The 27886-nt window shown below is 40.3% G+C and overlaps 2 protein-coding genes and 2 pseudogenes across 2 annotated transcripts in view; all 4 read right to left on the reverse strand.

Moving 5' to 3' along the window:
* Window positions 1-1175: 1175 nt before the first annotated feature.
* LOC148346597 (U2 spliceosomal RNA) lies at window positions 1176-1303 on the reverse strand (annotated as a pseudogene).
* A 210-nt stretch (window positions 1304-1513) lies between these two features.
* On the reverse strand, window positions 1514-1688 carry LOC148346598 (U2 spliceosomal RNA; annotated as a pseudogene).
* Window positions 1689-5488: 3800 nt separating this feature from the next.
* ccm2 (CCM2 scaffold protein) lies at window positions 5489-18181 on the reverse strand. Its single transcript, XM_088325375.1, has 10 exons — window positions 17655-18181; window positions 14511-14687; window positions 14341-14424; window positions 14092-14275; window positions 13876-14012; window positions 12405-12540; window positions 12266-12323; window positions 12046-12172; window positions 10613-10751; window positions 5489-7898 (listed from the first exon to the last, which is right to left on the reverse strand). Exons 1-10 carry the CDS (start codon window positions 17682-17684, stop codon window positions 7585-7587), a joined length of 1386 nt encoding a protein of 461 aa, XP_088181501.1. The 5' UTR covers window positions 17685-18181; the 3' UTR covers window positions 5489-7584.
* A 2217-nt stretch (window positions 18182-20398) lies between these two features.
* xkr6b (XK related 6b) overlaps window positions 20399-27886 on the reverse strand; it is a 93592-nt gene continuing 86104 nt past the window's right edge. The window contains exon 3 of the mRNA XM_088324637.1: window positions 20399-27818. Within this exon, the coding sequence (XP_088180763.1) occupies window positions 26848-27818 (971 nt within the window). The 3' untranslated portion in view covers window positions 20399-26847. The remainder of the gene's footprint in view (window positions 27819-27886) is intronic.

Below are 27886 nucleotides of genomic sequence, written 5' to 3' on the forward strand. Positions count from 1 at the left end.
TGATCGTCTTCCAGGAGCAGTTGCGTCCTTTCCTTCATACAAAGGCTCTATCGACTTAGTCATGAATGAGTTTAATGCTACCCTGGCTAGTGTCCTGGATTCAGTAGCGCCCATATGGCTTAAAAGACGCACGCCTTGGTTTAATGATGAAACTAGAGCCCTTAAGGGGCCGGTCACACAGACATTTGCGGCTGAATTACGGCTAAAATTTTGTGTTTTTTTTTTTTGCCCGTGGTTGCCCGGGATGGAAAATGCGCAAAATTTGACAACCCGCCGTTCGTCTGTGGTATGGCCGGAAAAAAGACGCCGGCGACTGTTCCGCTTCCTCATCGCGTCATTTCTGCGTCATTTTCTCGTGTGGACCACGGGTATAAAAGCTCCCGAGCCGGTGTTGTGCCCAAATCCGACTCCTACGCAACACACCCACCCCCCCACACCCTCGCGTGAACGTGCATTCTGCTGCGATCGCTTTTGACCTTTTAATCCGCGTTAACAAACGCATTTTGTAGAATACGATCGCACTTTATTGTTTAAATAAACGCGTTATATAGACTAGGATCTCCCAATTACCGTCCGATTACGTTCACAACAAAAACAAAGACGGAATGGATTATTTTGTATTACATTCCCAACGAATGCAAGACGAAGTGGATATGGTTATATGTTCGCCATTACATTCCCTAAAAGTGTGATAAAACGAGGTAAAAGTGGATGGAGAAGTGAGGAAATGCAAATCTCGGCAGGGATGCATTTCTCGGGCTGTAGAAATCATAAACGCTCTAGACACAGTCCCGTGAAAATCAAGATTTCAAGCTGTGGCATCATTTTTATTATCCTGATAAGAAATGTCAAGAAATAAATATGGGATAAGACGAGATCACTACACTGACGGGGAGGGGGGAGGGATTTGTTGAGTGTAATAGTTCTTTTATTTTTCTCATTATCCATTATCGACCAGTTCATAATACGTTACAAAGCTTAGGAGCCGGGACTCTTACTCTCGGCCAAAAGGGGTTTTGGGGTTTTTAAGGGTTATTGTTCTATCTTCGTTATTCATTATCCAATATCCGTTATCGGTCAGTTCATAATACGCTACAAAGCCTAGGAGCCGGGACACTTACTCTCAGCCAAAAGGCCAAGCTAAGGTCCTAGCCCTAAAGCCTTGCTGCGATCATTGCGAATACACCGTTCCCGGAGGTACTGCAATACCGGGCCGATGCGTGGAGTGGACAGAGCAAGCTCTTATTCCATCTCCGAATTGCAAAAATCAAAGAAGGCCAAGCTAAAAGGCCAAGCTAAGGACCTAGCATCAAAGCCTTGCTACAGGCCAAGCTAAGGACCTAGCATCAGGGGTTTGGGGTTTTTAAGGGTTATTGATCTATCTTCGTTATTCATTATCCATTATCCGTTATCGGTCAGTTCATTATACGCTACAAAGCCTAGGAGCCGGGACACTTACTCTCAACCAAAAGGCTAAGCTAAGGTCCTAGCCCTAAAGCCTTGTTGCGATCATTGCGAATGCACCGTTCCCGGAGGTACTGCAATACCGGGCCGATGCGTGGAGTGGACAGAGCAAGCTCTTATTCCATCTCCGGAATGCAAAAATACCGTGAATAAACAGTTAAGGTACAATGTGAGGTTTGAACAACCACCTACACTTTAGGCCAAGCTAAGGACTTAGCATCAAAGCCTTGCTCCGACCATTGAGAATGCACCGAAAGATTTATTCGAAATGAAGAGAAACTACGCTGACGGGGATCCATGTTCACCCCCTTGACGTCACGAGCACAACTGTGTGCTCGGCAAATCGCGCTGTATATACGCGGAGAAAGGCGTTTGACTGTCACACGCGTAACACGCTAATTTCACGTAATAACACCGCGATACAGGCGCAGAACATGCTATTACCATGCTCCACCCACGATTACCCGCTGAAATTTCCCGTCCTACCCATGTGTAACTACGCCCTGGCCGCGGCCAGAGCACGTCGTTCCGCGTCATTTCCGTGTCATTACCTCGTGTTGACCACGTGTGCGGCACGCGGTTTAACACGTGCTCAAACTTTTGAGCAGCTCAAAAGTTTTGAACGCGGCCAACCACGTGAAAATTTCCGACCGCGAGTAAAGCACTGCTCTATCTCTTGTATATGGCGGTCTCAAAACGTACAACGGTTCCCAACGACATCTGCTTCTCGGCCAGAAGTTTACGGCCGTGGTCCAGCCTTGATAAACTCGTGAAAGACTGTGTTCCTGCGCTCTCAAGAATTGAACAGCGCCAAATATTTTCGCGCTGCCACCCGCGAATTTCCGACCTCGTGTTATGCACTGCCGTATCTCGTCTGATTGGCGATCTCAATGCGTCCTATAGCGTCCGCCTCAAAGGCAGAAATTTCTGGCCGTGATTCAGCCGCAAATGTCTGTGTGACCGGCCCCTAAACAAGAATGCAGGAAATCTGGAAGAAAATGGTGCGCTTCCAAGCTTGAGGTTTTCCACCAAACCTGGTGTAACAGTCTGTTGAAGTATAAAACGGCCCTTGCCTCTGCAAAATCGGCCTACCTTTCGAAGGTGATTGTGTCACAAAGGAACAATCCCAAAGTCCTTTTCGACACTGTAGCATCGCTTACAAGGCAACAGACTATCCCAGATAGTTCCACCCATTCAGCCGATGACTTAATGGTCTTCTTTACAAAGAAGATTCAATGCATACAGGAAGAAATTGCTAAAGACGTTGTTAATACAACACATACTAAAGGGCTGAAATCTACAGATGCACGACAGGGTGGCTGTCCAGGGATTTTGTCCCGTTTTAGTGAACTGTCACTCGATAATCTTAAACAGATGGTGAATACGGCCAAACCGATGACTTGCCAGTTCGACCCGCTTCCAGGTTCACTTATTAAAGGTCTTTTTGGCGTCCTTGCACCTTCAGTTCTAAATATTATAAACATATCACTCTCCTCAGGTGTAGTTCCAGCAGCTTTTAAGTCCGCCGTCATTAAACCCACACTGAAACGACCCAACCTTGATCCAGAAAGCTTATGTAATTATAGACCTGTGTCAAACCTACCGTTTCTTTCTAAAGTACTTGAAAAAGTAGTGGCACAGCAGATGAATGATTTCATATCCGAGAACAATCTTTTTGAATCAATGCAATCAGGATTCAGGGCTAATCACTCTACTGAGACAGCTCTGATTAAGGTAACTAATGATCTCCTACGGGCAATGGACTCTGGCGCTTCATCACTTTTGCTGCTGCTGGACCTTAGTGCTGCATTTGACACAGTGGACCATAATATCTTACTAGAACGGTTGGAAAAATGGATTGGTCTCTCAGGAAACGTCCTCTTATGGTTCAGATCTTACCTCTCAGATAGGACGCACTGTGTTAAATATGGCGAAATGACATCTGAGCCCTTGAGTGTTACCTGTGGTGTTCCGCAGGGTTCAGTACTTCGCCACCCCTTCTTTTCAGCATCTACATGCTTCCATTAGGTGATATTATTCGCAAGTATAATATCAGTTTCCATTGCTACGCAGATGACACTCAACTATATCTTCCGATGGAGGAATCTGCCACCCTAAACTGTGCAAATTTGGAGGCCTGCCTCACTGAGATAAAAGAGTGGATGTCACTCAATTTCTTGCGTCTTAACTCTGAAAAGACCGAAATGTTAGTCATTGGTCCATCTAAATGCCGCGACTTATTCTCTAAAACTGCTGTGAACATTGACAAATGCCACATCACACAGAATGACTCACTTAAAAATTTAGGTGTCACATTTGACCCCGATCTGTCCTTTCAAACACATGTGAAGAAAATTACTAGAACCGCTTTCTTCCATCTTCGTAACATTGCTAAAATTCGTCCTATACTGTCTCAGTCGGATGCGGAGATTATAACTCACGCGTTTGTTACCTCCCGTCTCGATTGCTGTAATGCACTACTCTCCCGTCTTCCGATGACCAGACTCAAGAGTCTTCAGCTGGTACAAAATGCCGCAGCGAGGCTTTTAACTAGGACAAAAAAATCCGATCACACAACCCCAATTTTGGCTAACCTGCATTGGCTCCTAAATGTGATTTCAAGGTTCTCTTAGTCTTATACAAAATCATACATGGACTTTCCCCCTCATATCTTTCAGATCTGATTTCCCCCTATGTTCCGGCCCGAAGCCTTCGTTCTGAGAGCGCCGGTCTTCTGGTGATCCCAAGAGCAAGGAGTGTTCCGCAGGTTCGAGAGCGATCTCCATCCGGGCATGGGTGCTGTGGAATGCTCTTCCCTCTGAGATCCGATCTGCAACCTCAGTGGAAATGTTCAAATCTAAGCTTAAAACTCACTTCTACTCTATAGCATATGAATAACCTAAACTGCTTATATGTATTAACCTGTGAAGCCCTTTGAGACTCTTTGTGATTAAGGGCTATACAAATAAAAATGACTTGACTTAACAGATATGCAGAGCTCCTGCGATTGTTTTACTCCCCTATTCCTCGCAACCCAAATGTTGATTTGAGAACAAGCATCTTCTTCATTACTCAGACATAATGAAACAATTAAAGGTACATTGTGTAATATTTGACCACTAGATGGAACTGTATTGTCTAATGCACAAATCAATGACAAATGAGCACATCATATTACAAGATTCCAGACAAACATGGCAAGAACTACTAATTATGGATTCCGCTATGTAAAACAAATGCAAATTTATCGACATATAAATACTTTTAAAAACTAACATTGGTTTGATAGTTCATAAAGTTTTGGCTAGTATTGAAAAATCAATGTTTTTTTTATTGAAGGTGTTTTGTGCCACTAGGGAGCACCAAATATCTAACACTGTCCCTTTAAGGCTACAACCAGTTTTTCTTAGTCACTGTAACTGATGGCAAGCCTAACACGTTTGGTATTTGAATTGCACATGTAATCAACAACCTTGACCCAAACAATAAATCCTCAAAGTAATGGGAACTGACAGCCAAGGCCCCACAAGGGCACAAACCCAGACTAAAGTCCCTTTTAATGATTCGATCGGTCCAAGTGAACATTTTAATAAAGTCACTAAAATATGAAAGGGCCGGAACAATCCCGCTATCGCGGACAAATGGGATTAAGGATTAACGTAGCAGGAGATCAATTAAGATTTTTTCAAGGAATTCACACGGTGTCGGTAATAATTCATTACACACGCTCAGCATTAAACTAGGATGCACATTTTCATGGCAGTTGTGTGCTTAATCTTGAAATCAGCACTTCATAGTTAAGTCATTGGACGTTTTAACCAAAATGTTCTCACATAGGGATGGAATTCGCCCGAGCCGAGCGGCCGACTTTGATGGCATTAAAAAACTTTTGACGAAGCCTGAGAATTTTCAGGCTTGCACAAGCGCATGATCGCTCACAAGTAATCACGATCAAAAGTCCTGAGTAGAAAACGCCCAGCCCGAAACATTTGCAGTCACACTACAAAAATAAGGCAAAATACAATTGCAAAAAAATAGCTGTTTTTAATCGACATGTGCACAACAATTGCGCTGTGTGTATGCGGGGGTTTGAAAGGCACAAATTGGAGGTAAAAGCCAGCTGAACAACACAACACTTACACTTAGAGCATCCCATATTCTTCCAGAAAAAAATGGGTATCTCCTTTTATTGACAAAATAATCAAATATTGCTGTAACATGTACCATATAGTCCGCACTATTGGGTGCACCTAATTATGAAACGCAGCCCCAAATAAATAGTCTGGTCATATCAGACGAAGGCGCAAAAATTAAACTGGAGCAAAGGCTTGTGTGTATACAGGTACAAATTAATGAAATGCATCAGTATTTTCCACTGACCAAAATTGTTAAACATTGCATGCAATTGTAATAGAACTAAAGTAGGGGTAGTTTGCCACTACACCACCAGTGGTACAGATAGCATTCAAAATGGCATTAGAATTTATCCCATGATCATACTATTTTTACGCAAGGTGCCACAACATTGATTTCTGAAAGATTAAACCGTTACTTCACCTCTTCGCCAATAACGTCTCTGTTTAGTATGTATGCGTATGAAAGTTGCCTACTATATTCTTCAAATATTTTTTGATCCATTCTCTAATATTTGTTTTGAAGCAACTGATAAACCTATCAGAATGCACTGTGCAAATCATTGTTCCCGGCAACGTGAGTAAAAATAGTATGATAATGGGATATGGTCTAATGCCTAGTTAGGGGTGTCAAACTCAATTTAGCTGGGGGCCACATGCCAGAAAAATTGTTACATGGGTCAAACTAGGAGATTAAAGAAAAGGAGAGGGAAGGAAAGAGAAAGGGAGAACTCGTAAGACAGAGAAAGAGAGAAGTAGAAAGAGGGAGAAGAGGGGAAAAAGAGATCACAATAGAGAAGGAAAGGGATGGTAAAAAGAGAGAGAAAAAAGAAATATGGAAGAAGAGAGGAAAAAAGAAAGTCACAATGAGTGACAAGGGGGAAGAGACAAAAAAATGAAAGAGTGATAATGAGAGAAAGTAAGAAAAAAAAGCAAAACAGAGAGAACTTGAACTTGAGAGATGGAAAAAGGGGAGAAAGAAAAAGAGTAAGAAAGAGAAAGAATAAGAGAGTGAGAAAGTGAGTTTTTTTCTTTTTCTTTAAAAAAAAAAAAGACTAAGAAAGAGCGTGAGAAAGACAATGAGAGAGGAAGAAAGAGAGGGAGAGAAGAGAAATACAGCTCCAGTTGCTTTGCGAGCGGCGCCTGGCTTTAGGGAAGCGGACATATTTAAAACTGCAGCTCATTTTTCTCTTGTGCTGCTTTTGACAATGTCTCACGGGCCGGTTTACAACCCTTGGTGGGCCTGATCTCGTGGTAAAGCGTCAACACTCTCACCCTCACTACTCGGGTTAAATTCCCACTGCACACAATGTTTTACAGTTTGATCAACAATTGCTTAAATATGGTATGACTGTAAAATCATGTATGGTAACGCATAACCATAACTACTGCATGCATTTCCAATCTCATCAACCGTATTATGCTGGATTGCACTGGATTAAAAGGTGCACTTTCAAATTTCTGGCCAAATAGGGCTTTTTAGGTATACCTTTTAGTCCGGAAAATACAGTACATAGAACTAGCTCACAATTCAAATTGTCAAGAAACCTGCTTGATTGACATTTGGGGTTTTTCTTGCCTGGGTAGAAAAAGGGTCTTGTTTATGTTTTGCTGTTCTTTTCCAAAGTATAAATAAAATTGCGAAAACACCCTGTTTATAAGTTAGAACACAGTATAAAGCCAGATGTTGAGGCAAAAGATGACTTTTGTATGCTGGGGCAGATGACTATTTCTTAACTACAAGAAGGAATTCTTATAAAGGCGAGAAAAACAACACAAGGCAGCGATAGAACAAAATAATCTTTAGAAAAAAGCGTCAGTCATGACTCCTTGTGAGAAACGGCTTGTTACTACATTGCTGACTGCAGTGGCAGATACTGCCTATAAGTGAGTAGAAAAATAACAATAGATTGACTGCATGTCACTGTAAGTGCATTTGATGGACTTCATATGACGATTAACCTTCAGTGTGATCGATGGGTCCAGGTTAGAGCGCGGCGCCTTCACCGTCCATGCTACAGCCTAGCGCTTCGATGTCGTTGCTGATGTCGCTGATCATCCGGTCCCATTCGTCGCATTCGGACGTCTCAGCGGTTTCCGGCCCCTCGTCCGAAGCGGCGCCGTCTCCGGCTTCTCCCGTCAAGCCGCCGCAGTTAACGGTAGAGCTAGAGGCGGAGCTAGCCGCCCGCCGGTAGCGGCCGAAGCTGTCGGTGATTATGCCGCGGCCGTCCTTGACGCCGATGGTCTCCAAGAAATTTTCAAAGTGCTGGCTGTCCTTCTCGGGGATGAAGGGACGCAGGCCTGTGGCGGCAGAAGTAAAACATTACCGGATTTTCAAGACGATAAGGCGCACCGTGTTAAAAGCCGCAGTATCCATAACTGATTGATATTGATGTTTTTAACACATACACGACGCTCCATATGGCGCAGGTGCACCTGCAGACACGTATACAACTGTGCATATTTAAAATTACAGCGAGAGCAAAACTGAGTGTGGTTGTGGTTTATATAAGGGTTGATTACAAGGTAAACACACAAATAAAAATTTGTCGGAGTTCATTTTTCAGCTTCCTCTAATTGCAAACCATTGATTCATTAAACTTCAATTCTCTGGCGGATACTCGGTTTCCATGTTCTTCCACGTAGGGTAGAATTCAACACACCGTGGCGGATGAAAACACAGAGTAAGTATTTGAAGGAGAGAAAGTGAAGTTTTGGATTTAATTAGTATTTAGGTTTTAGCCTCCGGTACAGGAATTACTTTCAAATACCTGAATACGCTACTGCGTTAGCATCCATGAATACTTCCGCTAACAATGGACGCATTGCGTGTAATGTCTCGTGTCCTCGTCTGCACAAGCAAGACACTAGTCGCCTTCAAACAGGGGACGCATAGAAGTCACACGAGATTGCATACTAGTCGCATTTAGTCGGAAATGTGAACAATCTCACAATAAACATCGGATTCCACCCAAAAATCGGAATTGAGCATTTACCTCTGCAGTGTAAACCTAGCCTTGTATACACACCAACTTTACCCTATAGCAGTCTCATGTCAAGTGAAGTCATGTCATCACAAAAAGTCTTTGAGGGTGGTACAGACTACCATGCTACAGATGTACTCATAAAATGAACCATATTTTACTGACCCCTGTTCTAGAGGTGTGAAAAATAGGAGCGACTGCGGTTTGTTTACTCTGGGTTTATCATGCATCTAGCTTCCAGTTCAAACACAGTTAACCTTTGGTACAAATTTGTTAACCTTAAAAATTGCTTTGTATTTCTGGTTGTTGTTGATGGTGTACGGTCATTTGATGTAAAATACAAGGGCTGTAATGGACATCAACTTAGTGAGGTCTTGATTCAACTGCCTTCCCGAAAAGAGCCTCTGGAGTACTCCGAGCTCATCAGCAAACCATCCATCCATTATCTGCAACGCTTATCCTCAGTAGGGTCATGGGGGTGCTGGAGCCCATCCCAGTCATTTTCGAGCAGTTGCCAGCCAGTCGCAGGACACACAGAGACAGACAACTCACTCTCTCATTCACAACCTGGCACAATTTGGACCGGCCAATTAACCTGAAATGCATGTTTTTGGGAATTTGGGAGGAAGCCGGAGTGCCTAGAAGAAACCCACACAGCCACGTGGAGAACATGCAAACTCCACATGGGGAGTTTTCCGTAGCTATACTTGAACCCTGAACCTCTGCACCGTGGGGCTGCGCACTAACCACCCATTCACCGTGCCGCCCTATCAGCAGACCAGTAGACTTAAATTAAGGAGAGGATCTGCAGCCATAAATACTGCAGTTCGTACAATTTTGAAAAGGATGTAAGTGGATGCTGCCGTGTCAAAACGCTCAGACTTTTAACATCGAAGGATCTCTGGTTCGTGTCCCGATTTGTTCACAAGTGCTACAGCATTACCAGTTTTCAGGTGTCTGAAATAAACATTTTGGTTATGGGAAGGTTCTAGAGAAGGGGTCTGGAAACCTTTTGACTCAAAGGACCTTGAGGGGAATTTATTAATTGTTTGAAATCCACAACTCGTGGTGTCCTCAGCTATGTCCGCCACTTTACATCACACACAGAGCGCACTCCACGATAGGGCCCACGGCGTCATTTGAAGAATATCTCAACTTTTAGGGTGATAAAAATATGGTAAATTACGCAATTGTAAGAACAAGAAATTTACTTGCATATAAGCCTACATCGCATTTGAGCCAACACTCTTAAACTGCTTTATAATAATAAAAAGTGTACCTAAACTAAAAAGAAAGATTATTATAACATGACAAAAGAGAAAACCATAATAAACCATTTACTGCACCATAAAGAATTGCTTGGATGGCAGACACTCATACTTCGCAATCATTTCATTTTTGACCTGATCGTTGTTGTCTTTACTTTCCACTTTTCCTGATCGCGACCTTTCTCGGGACCCATTATAAAAAAAAAAGCAATAAAATGCACTAGATCACAATAAAATGAGATGTGGTCACTCTGAAACACAATCCGGACAGCGCAAATTGACTAAACAGGAAGAGGAATTCAGGCGAGGGGGGAGTATGAGGACACGGCACGGCTATGCCTGTCTTGTACTAGTTTAGTTTTATGCTCATATAAGCCAAGCCTGAATTCAGTATTGCATATTATAGTTCTGAATTAACCCTATATGTAAGTATAAACGGTATATGGAAAAATGGAAAACAGCAGCAACAATCCAAAAATTCGACGAAACAACAGAAAAAAATACAAACAACACATTTTTATTGATTAAATGTGAATTTTCATACTTGATTAAACACCTATTGAAATGAAATGGTTAAAATGAATTAAACAACTAAATCAGCCTACAAAAGAAAAAGTAAATGAATGGCTAGCCAAATAAAGACACGAAACACGAGTACATAATGTAATTATGTGGGGCTTTTTTTAACTAATCATAAATGAGATAGGATATTTTGGGGGGCTTTTCTCTTTTTACAACTTCATACAATCAAAATACTTCATACCGAGAAGAAGGAACTTTCTGCTGTCTCCGTAGAGCCGCCTCAAGTTAATGCAGAATTCGTGGATGGAGGAACCATTGCGATACTCGTGCAGCAGCGTTGCAAACTGTTGAATCTCCTGGGAGGACAGCTTTGTGCGCAGCTGGGTGGCAAAGAAATATGCGCAGCTTAAAACTATTTCAAAATGAAAATTCCTCACTTAAAATGCAGTGTTTAGTTTCAATCACCTGCCTGTGGAGATTTCTGCACACACCAAAGGCTATTTTTGCTTTAATAAAATGGAATGTTGTGGGACGAATCAAATATAAAATGTAGAATATGAAGTTGATAATGGACCAGGCCAGCGTAATAAAAATATTTTAATTTGGCAATTTTATTGGCAAAGAATGTGGAAAACCAGAAATTTGAAGGCTTTTCTTCGTCCGAAAAAGTAAAAATATTGGTTGTGCAGAAGTACTCAGCTTTCACCAAATACTGTAATTGAGCTCTCTTAAGGGGATACTTTGTTAAATTTGACCACTACATTTCACTCTATTGTGTATTGTAACCAAATTCAAGTGCTATAAAGCACAAGGCAGAATATAAACTAGGGATACTCAACGTGACCAAACCGCACCATTTTTCTTTTCATTTTTTTGCCCAGCCTTTCATAAGGTTTTTATTTTTGGGGGCACCCTAAACAGCAACATGATGGACAATCACCCTGTAGGTCTGTGCGTCTCAATTATGTTCTGACTTGCCCCCTAACGGAAGAAGAAATCCTCTCGTGCCCCTCCAAGAAGTCTGTCTCCTCATCTGGGTTAATTTTTTTCATGGGGTCACATTACGGTCTGCTCTACTTTGTATCTACACTTCATATTCAATGCTTACATGGATTTAAAATGTTAACAAAACGCTACCAATGGGAGAATTACTGATCCCAGTGCAGTAAAGCTGCAAATGCACTTGTTTTTGAAAAGTTAAAAAAGTACCCCTGGATCAAACATGTTTGCGCCACCTAAGGCCCCACTATTTAAGAAAAATTCCCCTAGGTTAACCCATATGTTATGAAAAATACATACAAATTTCCTGACCTATGAGTGTTTTTAGAAAATTAACATTTATATGATAATTTATGTGTTTTGCTTAGTATTTGAATCGATTGTTTAAAAAAAAATCTATTCCGTTATATTTTACCACCAGGTGGTGCTAGATAATACCCGATGTCCCTTTACGTAAATAAAACGTGGAACTAATAAAACCTGGAATGTAAAAAAAGAGATTGACGAAGACTAAGTGAGCATATGAGACTGCTTATACCCTGGCAATTGCATTGTAAAAATTTAGGAAAACGAATGTGCAGGATTTTATTTGTCTACAAATGTAAAATATTGCTTTAGTGCCAAACTCCTCAGATTTCTATAAATAATTAGGCTTCCTTAAGAAAGCAGGCATACCGTGGTCATGTAGTCCTGGAGCAGCTCTGCGGCCGTGGCGCTGAGCTCCCCTTCACTCGCTGCCTTTGCCTGAGGGGAGTTGGGGCCTGAGGCCGACGGAGGACTGCCATCTGCTGCCTTGAATGGACTAAGGGACGTATAATTGAGGGGTGATGGTTTTACACCAATGTCAACTACTTTTACATCCAGTGTGAGAGACAATAAGAAGCCAAACTCTTACAAAGGGCTGCCGTCGCCTTCAAAGGATTCTTTAATCTCAACTTTGTTTGAGGAGTCATCTGAGGAATCGTGGTAGAGAACAAAAAAGTTAGTGAGCTTGAAGTCATGAGGTACACTTTCCCTCAGTTTCGAATGCTTACCGCTGTAGAGCGACAGATGTCTGGTGGGGGTGGTGGCACCATCAAAGATGGCTCGGTCCAAGAAGTCGATGGTAGATTCTGTGTAGACGATCTGGAAGACTTGGCTGAGCAGAAGGCAAAGCTCCTCTGCAGCTGCCTGACACACAAAAAAAACATCAAATGTTTTTGGGGGTTATCTGTAGGTGTGGGGGATAGAACAATATAGAATCACATTAAAACTTTTCTCATGTGTCATAAGTGCACATTCATTTCCGTTTTTAATGGTCATTATTGATTAATTCGTTTGTTTGTTTTTTGTGGCTTTTTATCTGGACACATCACTAAAAACAATAACATTCACTAATTGACGAAAGGAAACTATGGAATATTTGCAAAAAAAGGTGTTCAGTACAACGATATAGTACATAAAGATATGCACAAAGGGGAGTGGGCTGAAGCAGAAGCTTTTAGGTGTCTCCCCCTATTCCATTAATGTCTTGCAGGAAAAAACACGTTCAAAATCAAAACAAGAAAACAAAACCCTAGTGCACAAAAATGGGGAAAAAAAGGTCCGATATTTTACTGCAAGTGACTCCTGAAGAAATAATACCCAAAATAAAAGTTGATATAAAGATTCTGATTGTGCTTTTTATCATATTGAAATTTTCAAATGACTGCCATGGTATATGGAAGTCCATATATGGGTTCAGATTACTTGATTGGTTTTGCATGTGTCAGTGCATTCAGAAAACAAGTCATGTTTATTTGTATAAACATTTATCACAAGGAGTCTCAAAGGGCTGCACAGAACAGATTATTGCAAACTACAGACTATTATTACACCATCCCCTGATCTAAAACCTACATGAGGGCAAGGAAAAACTCAAAACCTCAACATGCGGTAAATGGAGAGACCTTGAGAAGGGACCGTACATGAGGTAATCCCTCTTCCAGGAGGACCAGGCTGCAACGGATGGTGCAATAACCAATAATATACATATTGTCAACATGAAATATAGGTAGTTCATAAGTTATAGAATAAAACAAGGTTTTGTGTTTGAAAAGCGCTATATAAAATGCAGAACTGTTCCCATTTAATCTGTTTTTGGAAAATGTGTCACTATATTATATGAATAAAAAAATCTGAACATTATATTATGAAATACCTTCTAAGGTCAAGAGATACTACAAGTGACTAGAAAAAATATTGTGCTTTTATTTGAGAATTATTGTTGTACACGATTCACATTTGATAGAAATGTGCAAATTTCCACTATATCAAGTGAAGCCTGTTCAGAAAGCATGGTTAGCTCAAATTGACTTAATTTCTTTTATTTTTGTGTAACTTGAAAGTAATTTGGGCAAAATTTACAAATTACTCCCCAAAACATGCTTGAGTAAAGAATTGTGATTAAATTGAGACAAAAAAAATGTCATAGGTTTTCCTGGTCTGTGGCATTATCCATGAGGCATAATTGTAATCTTAACATACTTTGTTGTCAACGGCGAGGACAAGCAGACAGCACACTTCCACCAGCACGGCCCCGCTTTCGGACAAGGAGCTAAGCGTTTGAGATTTGTTGAGATCTGGGCAGGAGCTTGGACAGGGAGAGCCACCAGAATCTTGGGCTGAGGAGCAGAAGCAACTTTTGTAATTGTTCATTATTGTTGGACGCACTAAACCTTCGGCTCAGTTCTTCTGTCGTACCGGTCTTTATGACCACAAGGTGCAAAGAGTCGTCCCGGATGTAAGAAACGGCGGCAATGTCGTGGATGGGCACTCTAAGGATGATGTCCTCGCCATCGCGCCAAACCAGCTTGACATTGTACGCCGACAAGCTCACCACTGCGTCCTGCTCAGATGTCAGCTGGCCTGCCAACTGATGCGATTTCTAAAGACAGAAGTGAGTAACTCAAAATCGTCATTGTTCAGCCATAGCCGCGTAAAACAACTTACTCTTGCATTGTCAATGAGCTGGAGGACTTCTGTCCTGCTTGAAGGGTTCAAGTATCCTGGCACTGATGTCAGCTGCCCCAAATACTGAAAACACACAACCAACAAAGTTATTATATAGAAACATTTTGAAAAATCAGGGGAAATAAATCGTCTGTAAGAGATTGCCTCACTTTGACTTCCTTTTCGATGTAATCATTGAGCAGGATGTCAGGGTCGATGCGGTGGTCGGGTTGCGAGAGGGAGACCGTGTGGAGTGCCCGGCGCTCTGCGGACTTCTCCTGCGACTTCTTGTCCCGGCCCTTTTCGCCTTTCAGGAAGACCCGCTTGAAGGGGGACACGATACCAGGCTAAAGGTGGAAGGCACCCATTGGGAAGTTCAGAAAAACTAAAACTTTTTAAAATATTTTAATGTATTCAACACAAAAAATACTGGCCTTGTTAGTAAACAACTTTTGGAAAAAAATAACATTAAATGACGAGATAACAGGTAATGTTACAACTTCTCAAATAGAATTGATTGAGTTGAACGAACATACCTCGTAGTCCATGCAAAAGGATGCTAGCGGATTATTTAGAACTGCCTTGCGTTTTGCTAGCAAAAAGTAAAGTCCTCACGTCGAGAGAAACAACAGAAAAGGGAAGCGCCTTTCACAAAAACATGAAAGTAAGAAGACGCCCGCAGCATCCTGTGATGCCACCAGCACTCAAACTTGACTGTAGACTCCACAGTAGAACTCTGCAGATGACCACTGCATTATTTAACACCGCGCGGCTTCACACAACAGGTGCATTAACATTGCATGTTGGAACTGAGAGCTCAGGCTTGTTTTATTCGGACCAGTGTACTGGGAAGAAACTATGGGACCAAAATAATGGTCAAGGCATTGTTGGTGTTACAAAGTTTATTATACAGTATACGGTGTGGAATGAAATATTTCCCTGGACCCTCTTTAGAGCATTTTCCCGCTATATAACATATTCTGTGTACATTGTTACACAGAATGACAATACAAGGAAATTATTATTATTATTATTATTATATACAACACATACTTTCACATCATCAAAATTGTACGAAATTCAAAGGTTAACACTATTTAATTTTTCCTTTACATGTTTATTCATATTTATTCGTTTTACATATTAGAACTTATGACCTACTTCTTTTGTATTTAAATGGTTTTATCGGGAATACTGGGGGTTCAAAACTCATTAGCTAATTACTGTAAGTCACTATCCCCCGTTGTGTGGCAATTTCACTTTGCGATCAGCACCTCTGAATGGATGAATGTTGTAACTTGGGGGGGGAGGCTATTTATGCCACCATGTGAGAAAGAAAATTACAGATTAACAAAGAGAATTGAATAGGGAAATTTTATGGATAAACGGTTGGTTGCCCCATTCCCATTTTTATTGTAGTTGTCCAAATACAAATCAGAGATCAGGACAAAAGGCGCATTACAAGTAGGGCTGCACCCAACTATAATCGATGAATTTGTGGATTTTATCGATTTATTAGATCTTTATTTAAATAGTTTTTAATTTTCTCCCCTATTCAAATATTAAAGTTTTGCACGGATCAAAAAGTGGTGCACAAAACAACAGTATATTCTATAATTACAATACAAAAAAATTGTCAAATAACCTAACAATAAACAAAAAAATACATACAAAAATATGCTACACCTACAAATATATAAGATACTGTTTTCACCTTAACCAAAGATCAAAATTGTTAACTGTAGCTGTTACTGTTTCATGACTATTTCATTAGGAATAATGCAAAAAGGATTAGAAAAATGTAGGATCATTTTATTTTTAAAACGTCTAAGGGAGCCCTCTGCTGGAACAATGTCGTACTACAGCCCCATAACTTCAAAACGAAACGCAACGCACTTTTTTGCATTGATTTGATATGCTTATTGGCTCTTAAATCGTGCAACACAATGAGGCGATAAAGAAGAAAGTTGCCAACGCTTTTAATAAATTTGTATTAAATTTATCAATTTGTTGTTGCAGCCCTAATTATAAGAGCACTAAACATTGTTACCCATTCATCCATTATCTGCACCGCTTATCCTCAGCAGGGTCGCGGGGGTGCCGGAGCCCATCTCAGCTATCTTAGGGCAGTGGGCAGGAGACACCCTGAACTGGTTGCCAGCCAGTCCGAAAGGCACACAGACAATTCACTTGCTCATTCACACCTAGGGACAACTTGCCAAATAACCTGAAATGTTTTTGGAATGTGGGAGGAAACTGGAATACACGAAGATCAAGCATGGGGACAACATGGAAACTCTGCAAAGGAAGGCTGGTAGCTGGATTTGAAACCAAGACTTCAGAACTGTTAAGCGGAAGCGCTAATCACTCCACTGCCGTGCCACTCCAAAACCTTTTAATACCGCCTAAACAGCTTAACTACACATATATTTGAATGACAAATCTAACTACAGATGCGCAGATGAGAAGCGCAGGATCAGAGACTGCAGTCATAAAACAGCCGATTTATGACATTAAGTCAAATTATGAAATATTCTCGCATCACTAGTACTGTACTTTCAAGAATAAAAAGTTTCAAAACACAGCCATCTTGCTAAATTATGTTTAGTAGAGAAGTGATGTGCTCCTCGGGTCAAATCCCTGAAGCGCGTACCGAGTATTTTAAATGAGTGGTTCATGAACCGCGAGTCAAGGTGTGTGTTGATGCCGGCAAAGAGACGTGCCCTGGAGTACCGGGGGTCACAGATATAAAATTGATGGCAAAAAAATATACAACAATGAATGAGCACATCATTTTACCTCCTATTTCACTTTAAACTTGTAATACAGAACAATTCATGATACACTCTTACTCTATAACTTTCCTAATACACCTTTCAACTATGTATTATTCTGAGAATATTATATACCCGACAGTTTTATTGCATGCACCAAGCGGTTTGAACAAATTTAATGACACTAATAACAGAAAACAAACAGTGCGAGGTTTGAACAAGCGTGTTATATATTTTAGTACACATGGTGGCGCAGTCGAGGAAATGATTCATCTATGTTGAACATATACCTGCAGGGCTTCACTGCTAGTTATGGGGCTTCATTATGCCATCACGATACTAAATCTTGTAACAGCACCCAGAGTACTGTAACTTATATTAATGTACTGTATATTTTAATTTAAGAAATATTCAGTAAACGTCACGTTTCTTTAGGACGTATGTTTCGACGGACTAAAAAGAGTTAGCATGCTAGTCGCCAATGAGTGGATGGCTGGCAGTAAAAACACAGCCCCCACCCCCACAAAAGTGTAAACTTGCCTTTTTCACTTTTTTCACATCTTCCTCCATGTCTAAGGCGACGTCTTGTTCTTCATATTGTGCTCACCGGCAGCTCCTCTTCCATCCAACCGAGACGCGACATAACCGAAACGAAGCTTTTCAGAGAAACACCGGGAACTCCTTCCGACGTTAGCTTAGCTTCCTAGCATGGCATGGGTGAAGTCTCACTGAATTTGGGGAGAGAGCCCAGCACCATTCTCATTTTTTGACCGAGCCCGAATTCCACAGACAGGGAAGCAACTTATGAAAGTAAATAGTTGAATTCAGCGGGATGCCAATTAGTTACAGCCTTTGTTAAATGCTCAGGGAACAAAGTCGAGCAAAACAATCCAAACTTTTCAACCGTGCCGCCATTTTGGGCGTCAAATGTTGCCAGGCTTGCACAGCAGCGCCTCCTTTCGTCCAAGTGAGGACTGGAGTTACTCCACACTCGAGGATGTGAAACGAAAATATATTATTTTCCATATTGCCAAAACGATTTACACACAACCTTATATATTTTATGAAAAGTACACTTATTCGTCATGCAGACTACTAAAAAGCTCCCACTGAACAGAATATCTTTACATTGCAGAGTCAAGTCATATTTATCTGTATAGCCCTCAATCACGAAAAGTCTCAAAGGGCTGCACAGACTACAGCATGCCTGTTAACCTGTACGTTTTTGCCATACAAAGTACGTTTATTACGCATTTTAAGACGTGTACGACGTACAGGGAAATATGTACGGAAAACGCTAATTTGTCAATTATGGGTACCATCTGGTATACACCGACCATCACGAAACGGCAAATCAATCAAGTCAAACAAGTTTTTTTCGTTGTAAACGAAGCGAGCGGTTTGATGCTACTGTGTGCATGCATCTGCCGCCTGGGGATTTCCCATCATGCATCATTCCTGGTAGTTGTGTAGTGAAAGGAAGTCCGTTTCTTTTTAGAGAACCGGCTTTTTCGGCTCAACTCATTAAAGAGAGACGGCTCTCAAATCGCTAACTTGCTTTGATGCATTATATTACGAATGATTATGTTATATAAAGAAGTTAAGAAAAAAAGGAAGTATAAAAGGAGAAAATGAAAAAAGACAGGTTTGTGGTTATCCCTTTAATCAGTGTATTACCAAGAATAATTTAATGCAGAAAACGAATTAATAATTTGAATATGAAAATTCTACTTAATTATATTTGCATGTGTTTTTTCCTTCTACAGTGAACATCCAAGCTACTCAATTTTTGAACTCTTTTTTATAATAAACTCAGTAGCAACTCAGTATCTCACAACAAAATGTTAATTAACAATATATATGATATAACGAAACACATGTACAATATAACATGTTAGACTACATAAATATACACGTTTGAAAAAAAAATATGGTGTAAGATTTATTTTGTATTTTGTCAGAGAAAATACGACAGTTTGTATGGGCATGGAGCCCTGGAGCTTGACAGGTATGCTACAGACTATTATTACACCACCCCTTGATCTAAAATTTACATGATTTTAGGGTAAAACTTGACCTTGAGAAAGGGCCACACATGACGTAACCCCCCTTTCAGGATGACCAGACTGCAATGAATGTTACAAGTGCATTAACAAACAATACACAGACATGGTCAACATAAAACAGGTCATTCATAAGCTATAGAGTATAAGTGTTTTAAGCCTCGATTCAAACAGCTTCACTGAGGTTGCAGATCGAATCTCAGAGGGCAGAGCATTCCACAGCAACGGGGCCCGAATGGAGAATGCTCTCGAACCGGCAGATTTCTTCTTGGCTCTTGGGATCACAAGTCGACTAACGTTTTAGGAGCGAATTAATTTAATGTTATTTAAGATTTTTGTTTTGTTTTAGAATACTACTTAACACAAGATAGCTGCTATTGTAGAATGAGAAATGTAATTTATTTTCAAATACTTGTTGAAATAAATCCCGAAATAGGAAAAATAATAGTTAAAATTATCAGACATCTGCCATTTATAATAAGTATGTTCATTTCATACATTTTCTCTGTTTTATGTAGTATTTTAAGAAAAATACTCAAAATGAGCTAATCAATAGAACATGAAAAATAAACATTGAAAAGTTTTATTAATAGTCATTCTTGAAGTAAATCCTAAATCAGGTAAATTATATTTAAAACGAGCAAAGTTATCAGATATCTCCCAGAACTAATTAAGTTGTTCTGTAGTTTCTTTTTTTCTTCTTTTTTTTAACCAGAAAAAGGTTATTTTCCTTTTCCCCTCATTCACTCACAACTGCAAATCTCAACTTCAGCTCTGCCGCAGATTCAACTGTTGAAAACATCAAATTTAAAAGGAATAATTTGTGTTGAGTATGAAATAAATTCACCAAACAAAATTAACCTTTGACTTAAAGCCCCAATGTGTAATATTTGACCACTAGATGGCACTGTGTTGTCTGGTTGCAGCAAGGGCCAGTGATACATGACAGAGCGTGGCAGCAGGATGCTGGACAAACATGTCGCCGACCTGAGAGGGGATTCCACGGTGTTAAAGAATTACACATTTCTCGACCTCCATTTTTAAAAATAAAAATTAACATTGGTCTGATAGTTGAAGTATTTTTGCTTGATATTCAAATCAATCTTTGTTTGTTTTTTTACTCGGTGACAGTTTCTTTATGCTTCTAGAAGGAATCGAATATTGCACACTGTCCCTTTAAATTAAAAGCTATTGTAAAAATATGAACACACGGTGGCTGTATTGCACTTTCAAATACCATATTTATTTATATATTGATTTTCTCTCTTCTGGGATGAACAGTCTCATATGAATCTACAGTAAGGCTTAACATTATATTTTCAGCATATTATTTCTCATTTCCTCTAATCAACAAGAAAAAAACATACAAAATGAACATTAGCACCATATGTTATTAATTCTATTCATATTATTCCTTCAAAAAGGGCAAAAAAATACAATACTGGACATCAGCGTTGCTTCTTTTTCTCCTTCCAGTTTGTTATTCCATCATATTCAAGCACCACAAAAATCCTCACATTGTGGCTTTTTTCTGTTATAAAGCATCCATTAAAAACACATAACCCACAGGTTATTTAAATACGCACCCACAAGCTAAAACAACCTAGAATTTTGGGAATAATCAAGTAACGTTTTCCATAACAATTCAATTAGCAGCAATTGACATGACACCCATAATTGTTGCAATATCAAATCCATGTTCCAGTTAAACATGGGTGGGCAAACTGCAGCCTGGGGGCCACGTGCCGCTAGGCAAACGAAAAATATTAAAAGTATATATGTCTAAAATGGGGGGGTGAAAATGTGTTGATTTTGTGTCACTCTTGTCCTCAGTGTTCCCAACATTTAAATAGCTGGCTACATTTTCCTCTACATGCTATTTATTAATTTTTACAATTTCTCAGCTAGCTGGATTGCCTTTTGTGTTTTTCAATGCATATCATCAAATTTAGTGCTTTTAAAGGGGATATGAAATGTTATTTTGCTTTAATTCTGCGTGTTTCATACCCAAGATGATTCAATTTAATTTATTTATAGACAAAAATGAAAAAACTATTACATGTAATTGTACATTTCTGCATGTTTGTTTATTCATAAATGCATGTCGCTGCTACTATTTGTCACGAGCAGAATGGAATCAGGACCCAATTGCGAAACGTTTACCACAATTTCATGAAAGAAGAGAGGAAGGGCTGCGCCTACGATCCGGTGTTCGCTGGACGCGGGAAGCTCTCGCACTCGGATTGTGATCCGAATACGGAAGTGGATCTTCCGTAGCGAGCGATGGCGGTGTCAAGGACGGAAAAACAGGTCGGTATCCGGGACAGGGAGAGCAAAAAAGTGGTCGGGGTCGGAAACGAGTCTTAAGCCAGGACGGGAGAGTAGACGTAGTCGGAATCAAAAATGGGTCGCAAGCCGGGACGGGAGAGCAGACGTGGTCGGGATCAAACAGGTCGTAGCCGGAGACAAGTGGGAGCAAAAACGGGAACAAAAACGGGACGGGTGGGAGTCAGGGTCAAAAAAAGGCTTGCCTTGATCAACAGAGGTTCGCAGACGGACTTACAACAGGAAAGTGACAGGACTAGATTTAAAAAGGGACAGGGAGCCAATCAGGGCCAGCAGCGGTTGTCGCCAAATGAGCGGGCACAGGTGATTCACATCGGTAATCGTGACACTATTCCAGACTTATCAAAATTTTACTGTCATTTTCTATTTTTGGGTGAATGTAATGTGCAAAAAATATTTTTTTTAAATGACCAAAAATAAATAGAGGCCAACAAGATCTTTTTCTGTCATGTATTGCCGAAGTACCAGATTCGAGACTGTGTCGGTAGATGCATAAAAATAAAATTTATATTTTTTTCCTACCGGCCCAAATTTTATAACCCGGGGATTCAATAAGTTTGCCCACCCTTGCCATATAAGGTTGCAGTCAAATCTACAATAATAACAAAAAAGAAATAAACACACACACAAAAGACATATAGATGACAGGAAGTCACAACACAGCAATCACGTACTAGATATACAGACTTTTTTTAAAATTCATTTGCAGTTTGTGCTCCAAAATATTTGCTTTTCATTGTTTCAGATATCAAGGAAAATAAATCAAAAAACACATAGTGGCGAAACCAAATGGCACCATAGAGAGTCTTGCTGTAGTTTTGTGAGTGTGTAGATTGAGGTGCTGCCGCTTTCAGTGTTTTGGGGCTGTTTGGCTTTTTTTTTTGGATGCACTCTGGAAAGCCCCGAAAGCGAACCTGGGGGTCCACAAGCATTAGCACCACTGGATGAGTTTGTTCAGCACCAGGTTTTAAATTGTTTTCGATATTGTAACGTATGGAGGACCAATCCTGCAGAAATAAATGTATAAATAAACACCAACAAATATATGCAATATGAATAAAAGACCACAGAAATAAATCATACAAAGGCTAAATATATGACAAAAATGCAATTATTTATGTATTCATGCATTCATTTTGACTTTTTCTGTATTTATTTTGTTATGTATTTCTTTGGGTATTTGGTCATTTATTTAATTCATTATCTATTTTGTCTTGTATTTTGTCCTGTGCTTTGTCATTTATTTATTTTTGTGTTTGTTCTGTCATATTTTTTATTTCATATTTTGTTTTGTATTTGGTTATATACTTTGCCCTGCATTTCGTCGTGGATTTTGTTGGGTATTTTGTTTAGAATTTTGTCCCGTATTTTGACATCTACCTATTTTAGTATTTATTTTGTTATATATTTTGTGGGTATTTTTCTGCGTATTTCTGTCACAACAAAATGTTTTTTAAACGAGATGGGCGGTTCAAATTTGCTGAGCTTTTCACCTATTGGTTGATCGCTGTCACTGTTACCATGGCGCCCAATTGGCGCCAGCTGCGGCTCGTTGACAGATTGGCCTCCCTTCTATTTAAGCTCAGTACTCTCACTCACCCTTTGTCAGTCCGTCAACGATTGATAATTTAAGTGTTAAATTCACACTATTACCGAGTTCACAAAAATAATCAGTGTTAGTTTAACACTGAAGTGTAAATGTTTAACACTACCTCAGTGAACAAATGGTCCTTATCTACGACTGTTAACACACATTTTACTGCTAGTGCACTCATCAATCAAGTATTAGGTGAAAAGCTTGGTCAGGTTGACCTGCCCCCTCATTTGAAAAACATTTTGTATTGTAAAAAAATACACGACAAAATACATGAGAAAATAAATCTAAAATACACAACAAAATTTTCAACACAATACTGAAAAAAATGATAAAACAAATGACAAAATGCATAAATAGATGAATAAATTGCATTTATGTCATATGTTTAGGTATTACATGATTTACTTATATGTTCAGCTATTTATATGGTTGATATTGTAGGTATTCATTTTTTTTTATACATTTATTACAACATATGGCACCACATTGGTCCTCCTTAGTAACAGAGAGTTGTGACATCAACATGTCGTGTTTTACCATGCACAAATCAGAGGAGAATGATGGAAATGCACGCTAACAGGACGGGAACATAATGAGCTTGCTACAAACCAGTTTCATGTTTTATCACGACGGTCAAAAAACCATCAACAATCATAAGAGTTTGTGCGCAGTATATAATGAAACCTCCAAGGCAAAGAGCTATCGTTCGTATCCGCATGGCTTCCTAAAAGGAATCAAAGTCCTACCATTTCCTTGGCCTGGAAGAGATCTCGTAAACTCTAAGTAAAGCCTTAACACCCGATATCCCAGTGTTTGCTGCTTGTTCCCTCTCAACTTGCATTATCCCTTTTACAGTACGATGTTATCAGGCACATGTGGCCACAGAAAAGCAGAAAACCGCTAATCAGGACAAAGAAAGCTACTTTAAAGTGGGTGAGATTCTGCCAATACAGCGGATTTGGTCATGAATACAAGTTTATATCATAGATTTGATAAATTGTTGCTGTTATTTGTTTTTTGTATAAAGATCAGTGACATGCAGTCCTGGGAGGCACTCACCTATCACCACGGAACATTTTAAATTAGAAACATAATAAATGATTACATTTATTCTGTTTAAAGTTCTTTCTTATTTAACTTCACAACATTTGTGATTTTCTCTTTCAAAACTGCAGATTTTTCAAATTATTAAGACAATTATTACCACGACTCTAGTGGTTAAAGGATCCAAATAACCAATACGATTAGTTAACAACGCATTGCTTGTATACTTCTTTTGCTTCTTTGCAATTATCTTGCCTCATGGCAGAGGGCGATGGTGAGATTAACAATTCTGGTTTGGCGTACACCTCAGTCCCACACAATAGAATTAGTGATAGTATTAGCAAGCTAACAACAAGTCAAGCAATAAAGTAATTTTTTTCTCGTTGCTTGGTAAAAAAAAAAAAAAAGATTATCTATAGATACTTTGATTCAAAAGGAGCAGCGCATTGACTTCAGTTCTAGATTAGGGTAAGACGATAAACCGTTTTTTCCTCCAATGTTTATATATTGCTTGCTTCTTTGCTATTCAAATAATAAATCAGATGTTGATTAAACGTTTTTGTAAATATGACTGTGCCCCACCAGACCCGTCTCTCACAACACGTCGCTGATAAATATACGAAAGCGTAAGTCAGGCTAATAGAATTTCCAAATAACAATGTTTTATTTGCCCCTTGAAGTCCAAACCAGTGGTTACCAACCTTTTTTGAAAAGGAGAACCATTTTTTTCTGTTAAAGATCAGCGTGAAGGGCTACCAGTTGGATTTATATTTCTAAAATAACAAGTTATCATGTTATCAGTATGTTATTACCAGGTTTTATTCATTAGAATTAGGGTTGGCATAGGCTCAGTCAAGCATTTAAATATCATGCCAGTTAGAAAAAGATGGTAATAGAAATTCACAATGACCTATCACTGCAGAGTGTCAAACTCAATGAAGTTCGGGGGCCACATGGTAGGAAAAAACTCTCACAGGGCCGGACACGTAGATTAAAGAGAAATAGTGAAAGAGAGTGAGGGAGAAAAAGGGGAGGCAAGAAAGATACAGGGAGAGAAAGAGAAAGGAGGAGAGAGAAAGAAAGAATGAAACCAAGAAAGAAAAAATAGAGAAAAAGAAAAAAATAATGGAAGTAAGAGACAGAGAATGAGAGAGAGAGAAAGAAAACCAAAAGAGCAAAAGAAAGAAAGAGAAAGAAACCGAGACAAAGAGAGAAAAAACGAAACACAATGAGACAGAAAGAAAGGAGAAAGAGAGACAAAGAAGGAAAGAGTAAAAGAAAGAAAGAGATGTATAAAGAGATAAAAAGACAGATAGAAGACAAAAAGGAGGTACAGAGAGACAGGGCGAGAGAAAGAGAGAGAGAGAGTGAAAGAGAGAGAGAATGAGAGAGAGAAGAAATAAAGAACAAATATATGTCGTAAGATGGGGAGGGAAAAGTAGAGAGAAGGAGAGAGCGACAGAGAGAGAGAGAGAAAGAAAGGCAGAGAGAGAGTGAGAGAGAGATAAAGAGAGAAAGAGAGAGAGAGAGAGAAAGAGAGAGAGAGAAAAGAGAAAGAAAGAGAGAGAAAGAAGGATAGAGAGGAAGAGACGGAGAATAGAAGAAATACAGCTCCAGTTGCTTTGTGAGTGCTACTTGGCTTTGGCGACATCCAGTGGACATATTTTAAATTGTAAGTGATTCTTCTCTTGTGTTGTTTTAGCATTGTCAGTGTTGGCGAGCTCAATCCATATTTGACAGAGCTACATCCAATAGATTCACTTGCATTATGAAGTAGGTCATTGAGTGGTCATCAGTTGAAGCCTTAGCTTTTGATGTCATCATCGCTTGACAGTATTGTCAAAATGGCCGCCCCAATTACAGAGAAAAGCAGGTGGATTTTGCTGGTTGACTTGTGTTCGAAGATTAAATTAAGCGTAGTCTAGATTAGTATAGGCCTGGGCAACATATTACGGTATAAGGAAACCCCTATGCAATAACTTAAACCTTATTCCAGGGGAAATTACACCAAAGGTTTGTAAGAGGCCGTTTTTGCCCGGTGAAGCATTTTGGAATGTTTCATTAATAGTTTCAACTTATCGTTTAGAAAACGTGCTAGAAAATGTTATAAATTGTGCTGTCACCCTTTGAGCTCCACTGGAGGGCAGTCTGCACTGTAAAGATTTCATGAATAGGTGGAACTGATTGAAGGTCAGTGTGCTTCTAAACCCCCTCTCTTCTCATTTCTTGCCTTGCATGATGTGATGACGATTTAGGATTTTGGAACAGAAATAGCAACACTAGGGTTAGACTTGACCAGTTTACATGTGCGATGTTGTCGTGTATTTTTTCCCGCCAGTTCCTCCTGGGGATCTAAGTAAACACGATAATTGTTAGCATTATTTACAATAAGAGTGGCAGTAAAATTCAGGGTGAGGAAAAGCCCTCACACCTTTTGAATCCAACATCCTGTCAGGATGAGCGAAGTATGACTCGCCTTTTTGCAGGTATACAGAAGTCAATGCATTAAACGATTTTCAGAATGAAACATTCATGTGTTATCTATACACTCATACACAGCCATAGAAGGTTTCTTTATATATATATAACATAGTTTCTTTGTTTTTTTAATGTTTGGACTGCCTGATGAAGATCGGAGGACGAGAGGGATGAGTGTCAAGATGGATACAGGTGCGAACGCCTATCAGAAGGATGATTCATACTGCAGGAGTTCGTAAAGGAGAGGGCCATCCCTGTACCTGATGCCCACCGCATTTGGACTCACGTACTGCAGCACGTTGATGGTCCTGCGCAGGCGGCGATCCACAAAGTGTGCATCCCAGGCCGGGTAGCGTTTTCTGGGCATGTCTATTTTGATGAGAGGCCCTTCAGGTGGGATGGGCCGGCCGGATGCGTCCACCGGTTCTGTGGACCTCACCTGGAAAACCGGAAGGCAGGAATCCGTGGCGGTTTCATCCAAGTCGGCTTGATCCCCAGCCAGGCCCCTTGTCGGTGTTGCTTGGGAGCTACGGGGACCCGGTGTGGGCGCCATAGGCTCAGCTTCAGGGGGTAACGGTAGCCCCCAAAGCAGTTCTGCGCAACAGGAGCTTGCCAGGACCCTTAGCTGGGGGCCCATTGGATGCAGGACCCCGTAGTAGAGGACCATGCAGGCCACACCTGAGGCAAAGCACAGGAAGACACTGCAGAGGGCATAAGAGGCAAAGGCGTCGGTGGTGTCTGGGTCACGGTACGCATACCAGAGGCCACTAAGAATGGCATTCTCGAACAGAACCACGGTGTAATAGACCACCATTCGGAAGCGTGTCTGCCCTTCTTGTACATTGAACCAGCAAAAGACGTAGACCACTCCTACCACCATGTTGAACAGCACCTCCTCCCACTTAGACATGCAGAAGTCAGTGCCGCCGTGGATGACCCAGAAAGCCATGGCGCACCAATGGAGCACCACAAAAATGCCAAAGTAGATGTGGAAAACTGAGGCAAACAGGGCAAAAGAGAGCACCCGAGAGGATATTGTGAAAAGCCGCCAGAAGAGGTGCACCAGAGCGCCGCGGTAGCTCATGCTCTTCTTGTCGTCCCGTGAGTCACGCAGGAGTTTGTGGTAGGACGCTAGCACCCAGGCGAGGGACAGGAGGGAGGACATGACTGAAGAACCTGACGAAGAGAAAAGCGATATTTATTTCCATTTGTCATCACTTGTTGTCATTTGAGTGACAGGGCTC

Source organism: Urocampus carinirostris, chromosome 20 (genome assembly GCF_059441175.1).
Source record: "Urocampus carinirostris isolate Australia breed hairy pipefish chromosome 20, RoL_Ucar_1.0, whole genome shotgun sequence".
Taxonomy (NCBI): Eukaryota; Metazoa; Chordata; class Actinopteri; order Syngnathiformes; family Syngnathidae; genus Urocampus; species Urocampus carinirostris.

Coding starts and splice junctions, on each gene's coding strand:
- ccm2 (XM_088325375.1), bottom strand. CDS start 17,684: ATGGAGGAAGATGTGAAAAAAGTGAAAAAG. Junction 14,013..14,091: donor CCTTGTGGTCATAAAGACCG/GTACGACAGAAG, acceptor TCTGCTCCTCAG/CCCAAGATTCTGGTGGCTCT. Junction 12,324..12,404: donor ACATCTGTCGCTCTACAGCG/GTAAGCATTCGA, acceptor ACGATTCCTCAG/ATGACTCCTCAAACAAAGTT.